Source organism: Onychostoma macrolepis, chromosome 02 (genome assembly GCF_012432095.1).
Source record: "Onychostoma macrolepis isolate SWU-2019 chromosome 02, ASM1243209v1, whole genome shotgun sequence".
NCBI classification, from domain to species: Eukaryota; Metazoa; Chordata; class Actinopteri; order Cypriniformes; family Cyprinidae; genus Onychostoma; species Onychostoma macrolepis.
Window position 1 is genome coordinate 32,962,186 of NC_081156.1, and position 12,091 is coordinate 32,974,276.

Consider the following 12,091-nt stretch of genomic DNA (forward strand, 5'->3'; position numbering starts at 1 on the left):
AATGGCATATACTGTCATTTAACAATGTTTTTACATTATGTGCATCCTTGTGTCAAAGAATATAAGAAAAAATTCAATAATTAGGAAATAAAATTACCATGACAACATTTTCAGTGCAAAAAATATCTCTTTTATTATTTACGATAACATCATTACACAAACAGACAGGATGAATAGTTTGACACTCCTCAACGTCACCTACTGAAACGTAACTTTGGTAAAAAGCAGCAAATGAACAGATTAAATAGAAGAACCAGAGGAACCGGCAGAAGCTCGCAGACCACACGATAAAACACATTTACAAAGAAGCCAGAGAGAATTACTCGTTCACAGTTAGGAGAAAGAAAAACCACAGAAGCCTGCTGAGGGTCGTGAAACCATGAAGATGTCAAAATCATCAAACCTTTTGTCTACAGGGAAAGCAGAAATATAGTACAAGTGTTTTTAAAGCACAACGGAGAATATACAGAGAACGATCCACCTGATGTGATGGCAAACGGACCAGAAACTCAATCCATATGAACAGCTGAAAGTAGAACAATCTATTTATAGAAATGTGCATTTCACTGAACAATACTTTCCTGTAACCCCAAATTGTGTTGCCCAAAAAGATTTATGTCTGGAGAAACAAACCACTTATCTTTTCCAAAAAATTAATTAATCGCGCAATGTGTTTTTGATAATGGCATAATAAATATCTAACTAGAATAAAACTACACAATAAACAACTGATGCATCTGTGTGAAGGGCTAATGCACTGAAGGAATTCATAAACTGTCAGTCTGTCCGAGAAAGACATGCAAACCACAGCAGGAAAAGATCAGCAAATACACCCAATCAGAGAGCAGAGCTGAATGTCTGACATTTACATATGAAATCCCCATTTGTATGCATTACATTTACATAACCAAATCCATTCATATACAAGTCAATAGTATGTAGTGGGTAAATTTGATGTGATCAAATTAGTTTAGTATATATATGGAATTGGGTTAATAATATCATATATAAGTTGCACAATTTCAGTTTAGTTCAAATTGCTTGCTCTATATTTTATTTTAGTGTCGGGTAAGACACTGTTTTTTGTAGCTGAAATTAACAATTATTTTCAGACTACAGACAACATTGTAAGAATAAAGTGCAAATACTACAAGCAAAAAAAGGTCTATTGAGCTACATGAACAGGTGGCCAATTATCACGCTCATGTGCATCATTTACAACAAAACGTGAAGCGATGCAAGAAGAGGAAAAAGGCTCACAAAAGACATTTAAAGTTGTGCTGTTTTATCACTGTAAAGGGCTGTGATGAAGAGTCGATCTGACACATGAAGACAACAAAAATCACTCCTCATTACAACTCATGAAATCATGAAGCTCTGCTCAGATCGGCTGGGACAAAAACATGAACATAAACATAGTGAATGTAATCAAAAAAAATCATTTAAGACCAATTTATTTCACAGTAAGGCAGATGTTATGATGTTTGTAGAGATCTAACGGGTCTATCCAGCCTGCTGGATTGAATTTGTGTTTTCTAAACCGAGGCCTGCTAAATTTCAAATCAACTGGGCTACATAAACTCGTATTTTTGCAATAAACCTTACTACAATCAACAGGAGACTGTTTTCATTTTTGCTATGCTTGACATTCAAAATCGCAGCTGTAGTTTGGTGTTCACACACAAGTGCTCTTCTGCTGTTTAACAACAAAACAAATAAAGCACAAATTATTTAATACAGGACAAGACGGGCAACCCTCTTGAATGGCGCTCATTTGTTTCACTGCAGATGTGATCTGATTTGGGGGAAAACGCAACTAAAAGCCACAATATGCGTCGCATAATGCCAACAGCAATTCTGCGTTATGAAGCGTATTAGTTCAATAAATAGGTCAGTTAGAGAATCTCACTGTACGATTTGTAATCAAATGTCTCTCTGACGTGACTTTTTTTTGACCTGCGGTCATAACTATTTACAATTCAAAACTCCTTGAGCATTCGTACATACGAAAATGCAACCCTCTCCATGGTTTACGGGTGAATGGAAGCTATTCCATGGGATTATAAACATACCAAATGATGCCCAACGCACACGTATAAATACACTGTTTTGATATGACAATTGTAAAAATCGTCTCCCTAAGCTGTGACATCAACACAAAATAACAAACCCTGTACACGGACGCTTCATACGGCACCTCTGCGGCCAGCCCTTCGCGACGAGGCATGGCAGACTGTACAATGAGAGGCGATGATACTTAAGCTATGAAGAGGTGAAGCGCTGTGGGCTTGTCTCGGGTTTCTTTGTTTTGTCTGTGGTTTTTTAGGTGGTCTTGACCAGGTCGTACACGTGGATGTGGAAATCATCATCGTATTTGATGTAGTAGACGGAGGGCTTGGCGGGAACTTGGTAGATGACGAGGCCTGTTCTCTTCACCCCTTTATCCGTCACGTACTCCACCTGCTTACCCACAAGGCTCTCTGTTTCCTCACCGGGCTTCCTGTCTGCAGGCAGCAGGTGTTTGTTCTCTGTGGAAACAAAACGGTGGAATGACTTTACTTCACAATAAAGTGACTGAATTAAAACGACTTATTCTATAAATTGAATTCTTTTAAATCAAAATAAACATGCATTTTGTTCATTCAAATTAAAGGGAAAGTTCACCCAAAAATAAAAATTACCCCATGATTATCCTAGGTGTATATGACTTTCTTCTTTCAGTCTACGCTATGCCTACGTCCTACGTTGGAACACCACTCTCTATAATAGAAGCTAGAGATTAGAGTGTGGAGCACTTTTATGATGGATGGATGCACTTTTTTGGGCTTCAAAATCTCAACACCCATTCAATGCTATCATAAAGCTTGGAAGAGCCAGAACATTTTTAATATAACTCTGATTGGATTCGTCTGAAAGAAGAAAGTCATCTAGGATGCCTTGAGGGTAAGTAAATCATGGGGTAATTTTCTTTTTTGGGTGAACTATCCCTTTAATACGACTAATATTATTAATTTATATAACTACAAACAAAACCAATAATTTAAAAAATAATCTAAAATTCAAAAGTTTGCAGTCTGTAAGATTTTGTATGTTTAAAAAAAGAAAAACTCTTCTGCTCACCAAAAGACAGCAATATCGTGAAATATTTTTACGATTTCAAATAATTGTTTCTTTCTTTGAATATATTTTCAAATGTAATTTATTCCTGTGCTCAAAGCTGAATTTTCAGCATCATTACAGCAGTCTTCAGTGTCACATAATCCTTCAGAAATCATTTTAATATGCTGATTTGCTGCTCAAGAACAGTTATTTTAGTATTATTGAGATGCTATTACAGTTTGTAATTATTATTATTATTTAATTATTATATTGCTTAGTTAATATAAAAGTTGAGAGATGACAGAAACCTTCAAGGAAGGTTTTATTAAAAACATCAACTTATTTACCCGCTTCAGGTAAAATCCGGAGGTCTCCGTCTTTGTAGTCGTCCCAGAGCTGGTACATGTAGAGCACGGGGTCCTTCTCATATGTGATGTAGTACCAGTTGGTCATGATGGGCGCTCGGGACAGGACCATCCCCCTCCACTCGTTCTTCTCTCCGTCCTCCTTCTCAAACAGATGCTCCACGGCTTTTCCCACCAGCTCCTCTGCGTCATGAGGAACCTTGATCTTGTTGTTCACTTTGAAGGGTCAGGAAACACAGCAAAATGACTAAATGCATATTCAAGGACGAGAGGCTGAGTTTTACAGTGATTTTAACTTGGTAAAAAGCTCTGGTTGAAATGTATATTATAAGTCACCTACACTACTGTACAAAATTTTTTCGTGTGTGTATTTTACATAGTATTAAAATAATAATAGCAAATAAACAATAGTTTACAGATTCATAGACACTGATTATTGATTATATTACTTTTTTTTTTTTAAACAAGGGGTGGGCGATATGGAAAAAATATCATATCACGATTTTATCGCGATTCTTTGTCATGTTGGTTTTACTATTTTGCAAGTTGTCTCAGCATTACAGCCAAACTAATTTCCCTATTATAAAGACAAAGCCTTTCAAGGTAACAAAAAGAAAAAAGAATGGCAGATATTTAGGCCAAAGAGGGCAAAGATAAAAATCTTTGTTCTTATTTTTTAATAAAGATAAAATGACGACAAAGATACACATTACAACTACACATAATATAATAAAACAAGCAGTGCTTTATTTTCAGGTACAATAGGTGTATTTAGCAGGAGCATTCAAGAAATTGAATGAACAAATATAAAAAATAAAACACTATATAGACTGATTCCTAAAGCAACTGTATTAAAGCTCTTCAGTCAAGAGCAGTGAGTGATTTTTGTCTTTGTGTTTTGTCGTTTTATTAAAGTTAAAAGAATAGTTCACCCAAAAATAAAACATTCTGTCATCTGTCTGTCAATTCTGTCATAGTGTTTTATTTTTATACCACCACTCAAAAGTTGTTTTAAACCTAAATTAGTTTCTTTCTTCTGCTGAACATAAATGCTATTTTGAAGAAGGTGGAAAACCAAACAGTTACTAGTTCCCAGTGACTTCCATAGGATGTTTTTCCTATCAAATTCAATGTGGACCAGCAACTGTTTGGTTACCAACATTCTTCAAAATATCTTCTTTTGTGTTCAGCACAAGAAATTAATTAAGAAATTAATACAGGTTTGGGACAACGTGACAGTGAGTAAATAATGACAGAAATAAAATTTTAGGGTGATCTATCCCTTTAATGACCATCGGCTGACCGTGAGCTTGATTTTCATATAATGTTAAGAGCAAGTGTCTGATACAATACCAACGCTAACGACGCGGAGTTGTTTAATTATTGAACCCCCATTACTACTATAATTCTACAAGAGAAGATTGTGGAGACATTTTTATGGTCCACGATCAAAAATCGTCATATCGCACACCCCTAGATGAAACCCATATTTACTTAACAGACAGTGTAACATTTTCATATCTTCTCCATTTTGACAGTGTAAATCTATGCATGTGATAATCTGCCTCCATCATTTCAACTGCAAACATCATCAAAAACAAATGTCTTCTTCCTAGTCGGTCTCTTTTATTTTGTGCTTTAGTAGTCAGTTCATTTATTTTCCTTTCAGGCTATTCTAACTGTATTATGATCACTAGGGAACAGATGTGCACATCATTGCATAGAGGTAAAAAAAAAACACTGCAGTATGAGCAAAATTCACAGATATGCAAAAAAAAAAAAAATCATCCATTTTAAGGTAGCAGAGTTGGGCAGCACGATGGTACATAAAGTGTGACAGAAGAAATGTGTCAAGCATCAAAATATAACTACACTCAGGGTTCGATTTGTTACCATCCCCTTTGGATTATTAATTTTGTGTATTAGGCTACGTAAAACTTATCATGCATATGAAATATTAAAATTTTCTACTTATGATAATTTACGAACTAAATAACAGCGATTGGCCAATCAGAACTTGGTACTGTAACAAGCTGCGCACAAGCAGAAGCAATTTCGTCATTTTTCGCGCAACGTTTGAAGTTCTTTAAAAAGAAGACAACAGAAGGTATAATTTTGATTAGAATTTAAAGTCATTCTCCTGACATAATGTATGTGTGACAGTAGGAGAGCTGACATTATCCAACTTTGAGGGGGAAAAAAACACGTCTCAAGAGTCCAAAAGCATTCACTGCGCGATGAAGCCCATTAGATTAGAATGCCCTTATAATTCCAGCAATGAAACAAAAAATATCCATGTATGAGTTTTTATGTTTTTATATTCATTGCACAAGCAATGTACTTTTCTGTACATCAGCACATGTGCGTGAGGCCGCCGCAAGCACAAATGTGCTATTAGTTTTATACAACAGTGCATAGCAACACGTTGTTTCATTCCGTGAATGAATCAGTTTTTGAACGAATCAACTGAGCCTGTGATTAAACGGTCCATTCAGATGGTCTCACTTGTTTCGTTTCATTGAATCAGCGATTTTGAACGAATCATTTGATATGAATGATTCAGTAAGTCATTTATTAAACCAGGGACTTGCTACTACCTACTGGCGGTTTTATTATCATATTTATTTATCCATGACAGACCTAAATCAGCTGGAGCAGCACAAAAACACATTCAGCAAAATAGTTTAATTACCAATATTGACCAAAATTCCTCTATTTCAGACCCCAGAAGGAAAATAAAAAAGTTATAAATATTTCATTTAATAAGGCATATTTTTCATTAAATAGAAACCTTTTTTAAAAATTAGACCAATTTTGTAATCATTTTGTAAAATTAGCCACATTTTTATTTTATTATTAAAATGTAAAATAACTGATTTATATTGTAATATAATGTAATTTATTCCTGTGATCACAGCTGAATTTTCAGCATCATTACTCCAGTCTTCAGTGTCACATGATTCTTCAGAAATCATTCTAATATGCTGATTTGCTGCTCAAGAAACATTTCTGATTAATATCAATGTTAAAAACAGCTGTTTGCATTTATTTGAAAAAGAGATATTTTGTAACATTATAAAGTCTATTCTGTCACTTCTGAACAATTTAATGCAACCTTGCTGAATAAAAGAAAAAAGAAAAAAAAAACTGACGTTATGCCATTACTGGGAAACAGAATTACTTATATCATGAAATTTTGGCCATACATATTCTTACCTAAAGTAGCACACAATGTTTTAGTATCATGATTAATTATCAGAAACTAAATTCATGCATTATAAAAACTACTGCTCATCTTTGCACATGTGCTACTTCCTGTCTCTGGCTTGTTTCCTGTTCGCATCACAACAGATCCACCTACTCACCCACTTTCTCGGTAAGAACTTGCAGGTTAGAGACTCTCTCGTCCTTAAAGAGCTCGATGCCATAGACGCAGTCGAAGCCGTCGTACTTGACCATGAACAGAGAGGAGTTGACGCTGAGGCGGTCCAGCACGGTGCCCTTCCACTTGGTCAGCGCGCCCTTCTCCCTCCAGCTGTGCTGGATCCGTCGGCCCAGCAGGTTGTTGGGATCTGGGGCGAGACTGTCGCTCAGCTCGCCGCTGCTGCGCTTCCTGCCAAGCAGACGAAAACAGGAACGTAATGGGCTGCATTAATTCTGGCGGAGTGCTAATCGAGGATTGTTTTACAACTCAAAGCTTATGAATATGATTTTAACGATTTTATATTGCACAGCTTTCTCTCTTGAATCATATCAAATGCATATGGTTTATGTAACACATACAAATACTGTGCATTAGTCTAAAGCGATATTAAAAATTAGTATCAGCAGTCGAAACAAAAGCAGATGTGATATTGAAATAAAAATTGATCCTTTTTACTAATCATAATAATGGCATAATATAAAATATAACTTAATATAATTATAATATAATTATTTTATAATTATAAATATTAATTTCATAATTCCATTTAGCAAGGATGTAATAAATTGATCAAAAGCGACAATAAAGTCATTTATGATGTTACAAAAGATTTCTATTTCAAATAAATGCTGTTCTTTTGAACTTTCTATTCATCCGAAAAATAAAAAATCCTGAACAAAATGCATCACAATTTCCACAAACATATGAAACAGTACAACGGTTTTCAACATTGTTAATTACAATAGATATTTCTTGGGCAGCAAATCGGCATATTAAGACTTATTTCTAAAGGATCATGTGACACTGAAGAGTAAGAGACACCGGAGTAATGATGCTGAAAATTCAGCTTTGATCACAGGAATAAATTGCATGTTACAATATATTCACATAGAAAAGTTATTTATTTATTTATTTTATTTTTTTATAAATATAATCATATTTCACGACATTACTGTTTTAACTGCATTTTTGATCTTATAAATGCAGTCTTGGTATCTTACTGACCCAAAACATTTGAATAAAAGTGAACACTATTCTAAATGAAACAGATTTATGTTCATAATCTTTCATCAAACTTGCTGACCTTACAAAGTCCTTTTATTTTTCAGCCACCTGGCTCACTTCTGATCTGTAACAGCCGCTTTTCACAATCCAACCAATTCCAAAACAATTCCCACCCTATATTTTTCTTGATCCTATTTTGATCAGAAATACATCAATTATCTAAATAACATGGGTTCACACTGACTCCTAATAGAAATAAATGCTGACAAATATGTTGAAAATGTTGTCTACTCACTCACATGAGATAAAGAATGACTAGCAACTTTTCCAAATTATACTTTACCCACACGGCTGACCTTTAAATAAAACTCCCAGAGTTCAGAGCTCAGTTTAATCAGGTCTGCGTCTGTCACTCAACATGTCTAACGCTCAAAACACATTCCTGGAAATGTCACAGCATAATCCAGCCAGCAACCAAAGTATTCTCATCAGCCTGGAGCTGCTGATAATCTAAACGTGTGTAGAAACAGTCCATTTTGGACTATATTGTGTGTATTTGTGGTCGACCAATGTGGGCAGATACAGAAACATATATCTGGAGAGCAATGTGGTATATAACACAATTTACTAACAGCAAATAAGACGTATACTTGAAACTTATTAGTCAAATTAGTCAATGATTCAAAGGAATGGTTCACCCAGAAATGAAAATTTGCAGGCCCTTGAAGATGTAGATGAGTTTGTTTCTTCATCAGAACTGATTTGGAGAAACTTAGCTTGACATCACCTGCTCACCAATGGATCATCTGCGGTGAATGGGTGCCGTCAGAATGAGAGTCCAAACAGCTGATAAAAACATCACAATAATCCACACAACTTTTATTCACTTCACAAGATGTTAACTGATGGACTGGAGTGGTGTGGATTACTTGTGATGTTTTTATCAGCTGTTTGGACCCTCATTCTGACGGCAGCCATTCACTGCAGAGCATCCATTGCTGAGCAGGTGATGTAATGCTACATTTCACCAAATCTGTTCTGAAGAAGAATCTTAGATGACCTGAGGCGTGAGTAAATTTTCGGCAAATTTAATTTTTGGGTGCACTATCCCATTAATCACTGACACTGCAGGCTAAAGTGACCCAAATCTGACTTTTTGCCCAAATGTGACCCAAATCTGATTTTCTTATGACAGTCTGAACAGCACAAATCTGATTTTTTCAAATCAGGCCCAGGCCACTTTCATATGTGGTCCTAAATCGGATACATATCCGATGTTTTGCAATGCAACTTCACTCTGAACGGCAAAGTCGCATTTCATGCGATTTTTACGTCATTGAAGTGCGACAGACGTCACAATTCTGCGCTGGAGGAAATCATGCGCTGCTCCTTCTTAATATTCTTCTTCTTATCACTTCATTATTTAGGCTCTGATTGCACATTACCTTAAAAATTGCTAAACACGTGCTAACACGAGCAGCATTCATTTTTATTTCCGCAAACACAGTGTGCTGCATCTTCTTCTGCGCATGTGGGTCACTTCAGGGCCGTATACGGTTCACACCTGAGACTGATGGCAGTCGCATTTAAATGACAATGTGAACAACAGCGCAAAAAAAAATCAGATTTCAGCAAAAAATCCGATCTGAGCATTAAGACCTGCAGTGTGAACTAAGCCTAAAGGTGATGGTAATTCAAGGCACTTCAATATATATTGTGCTAAAATTAATTTACTATGGTATTTACATGTTACACAAATACCGGTATCCCTGCAATGTCATGATATATCAAAGTGCCATGGTATTGCCATTCTGATACAGCACATTTATATTGTTTTTACTCACCTGCCCCTTTTCTTGGACATGTTTCCAAAACCTCAAACACGCCTAGAAGAGAAAAATGACAGATTTACAAGTAAACCGAAAGGTGTGCTGGTCTTGGTTTCAGGCAAGACACTACAAGCAAAATCATTGTTTTTTTAATGCACTGGTCAATTTTTGCTTCCACAACATTTCATTTATGCACTTCAGAAGCATTTACACACACCAGTCTTTGCAGTTTTATCCCTATCTATATTCTGAATGTTTTTACAGAGTTAGTTTTTTTTTTATAGTATATCATTTACCTATTTTTATACAACATTTTATTATTAAAAAAAACATAGTGAAAAATTGTGTACCGTTTAATCAGCTGGGACGTATGGTGAAATCTATTAGTAAAAATGTTTACCTGTGGTGTTTTTGGGGTTAAGAGCAATGAACACAACTGCAGATAATACTTTCATTTCAGTATACAGAAACTGATGGAGTGTCAGCATATGGTTGGCCACATGATTTTGACAGCTCCATTCAGTCCTAAATCTGCTACAGATAAATCTATTACATTCGTTGAAATGTTACTTTTTTTTTTAAAGCATTGTCAAACAGTTGTGACTTGTGTATGTTACATAGTGTATGTAACGCCACGTTGTCTTTTGTTATTTTGTAGCCTTGCCACATTAATCTGGCCTCTGATTGGACAATGACTCAACAGCGCCCATGTTGCATAATTACATCGAATCTGCGGCATGTATTCATGTGTTTATGGTTTAATATCGAGTTAAAGTTGACGTGAAATCCCCGCAGAACATGAGACATCCTCAATATTGCGGCATAATAGAGGCCGGTTTATTTTTCATGTCTTAATATGTGAAAACTGTGCTGTTCCTGCATATGTCGTCCAATATACAACATTCACATCCTAACTACCATACCAGACATCAGAAATGCAACTAAATGAGTGTTGAGGATCTATAAAAAGACACGGAATCGGGTCGTTTCGCTGCTTCACATGAAAACCACCAACGCAGCTATAAAACGCTGGCGTTTCTGTCCTTTGCGCAACCGGCAAAGTCCGCGTTACCTTCGTATTTAATCGTCATACACACTCTTAATTCCACGTGGACGTGTGTTTGTGTATAAATTGTAAGAAAAGCAAGATTACCTGGCCTCTATTTTCATGTCTATGATGGACTTCCCTCTGCAGAGATCCTCATGTATAATGCTCGTCAAAACGTCAGGCAACAAGCTGGCACGGCCTGTTTAAACTACTACTCCCATAATGCATTGTCGCTGACAATAGCGCGATCAGCGGGAAGGGAATTCTGGGTAATGTAGTTGAGAGGGTGCGTGAACTCAGAAAGGGGCGGATACGCATTCTTCCTGTGTCTTCTGTTTAACTACCACTGTTCATATGATAAAATAAAAGCCAGTTATACAAGGAGTTATTAAAGAAACACATGCATAAATGTCATCAGAGATTATCAAATCTATCTGGATGTTATTTTGAATTTTATGGGCGGGTTAATGTTTACTACTTTTATCAGCATTGAAGGAACTACATTTCCCAAAACACACCAAGACTTGTCTTTGTCATTCCTATGGTCAGATTTGGAGGAATGGGCCTTTGCTTTATTCAAAGCGTGTTTCTTATACCATGTAGAAGAAAAAAAAAAAAAATAATAATAATAATAATTGAATTACATAGTATTACATCAGCCTATTTATTTCATATAATTCTATCTATGAGCCTACCTAATCCTATAAAATTAGAAGTTGTATTAAAATAAAAACATATATATGTAAAAAAAAAAAAAAAAATGTATAATCACCAAAATAATTATTGTGTTTTTGTTTTGACTTTGCTCAAACAGGCACAGAGTTCAATAAATATATTACGAGAAAATGTTAAAATGTTCCCATGACAATGCAGCTTTACATATTTGAATTTGCATACCCGAAACGTAATGTTATGCATATTTAAATGACACTGAAAATCTATACCATTGTTCATCGTAATGCAATGCTTTGGATTCAGAGTCCACTGCATTATTTAATATTCTCCACTAGAGGACACTAGTGCTCCATTCTCAGAACAGCAGGACCGTAAACATACAAACAGCAATAGTAAAAATGTCATTCACAGTTCTTCCCCTTATTGTTTGTAAGATAAAAAATAAATAAACAAACAAAAATAATAGATCACTCATCAAAGGTTTAGTGTGACTAAACAATGACGGGTTAAAAATGAGGTGAAAGGCTAGATAGAGTGCAAAAAAAAAATATCTCTCTATCCATCTATCTATAGCTCTGAAATTAAATAACATTCATTTTGAATAGCATGATGGACAATTCATCATATATAATATAAGTTATATATT

The 12,091-nt window shown here is 35.4% G+C and overlaps 1 protein-coding gene across 1 annotated transcript; it reads right to left on the bottom strand.

Moving 5' to 3' along the window:
• Window positions 1-91: 91 nt before the first annotated feature.
• zmp:0000000521 (spindlin-W) lies at window positions 92-10,989 on the bottom strand. Its single transcript, XM_058761630.1, has 5 exons — window positions 10,876-10,989; window positions 9,738-9,779; window positions 6,830-7,077; window positions 3,447-3,680; window positions 92-2,528 (listed from the first exon to the last, which is right to left on the bottom strand). Exons 2-5 carry the CDS (start codon window positions 9,755-9,757, stop codon window positions 2,323-2,325), a joined length of 708 nt encoding a protein of 235 aa, XP_058617613.1. The 5' UTR covers window positions 9,758-9,779; window positions 10,876-10,989; the 3' UTR covers window positions 92-2,322.
• Window positions 10,990-12,091: the final 1,102 nt, after the last annotated feature.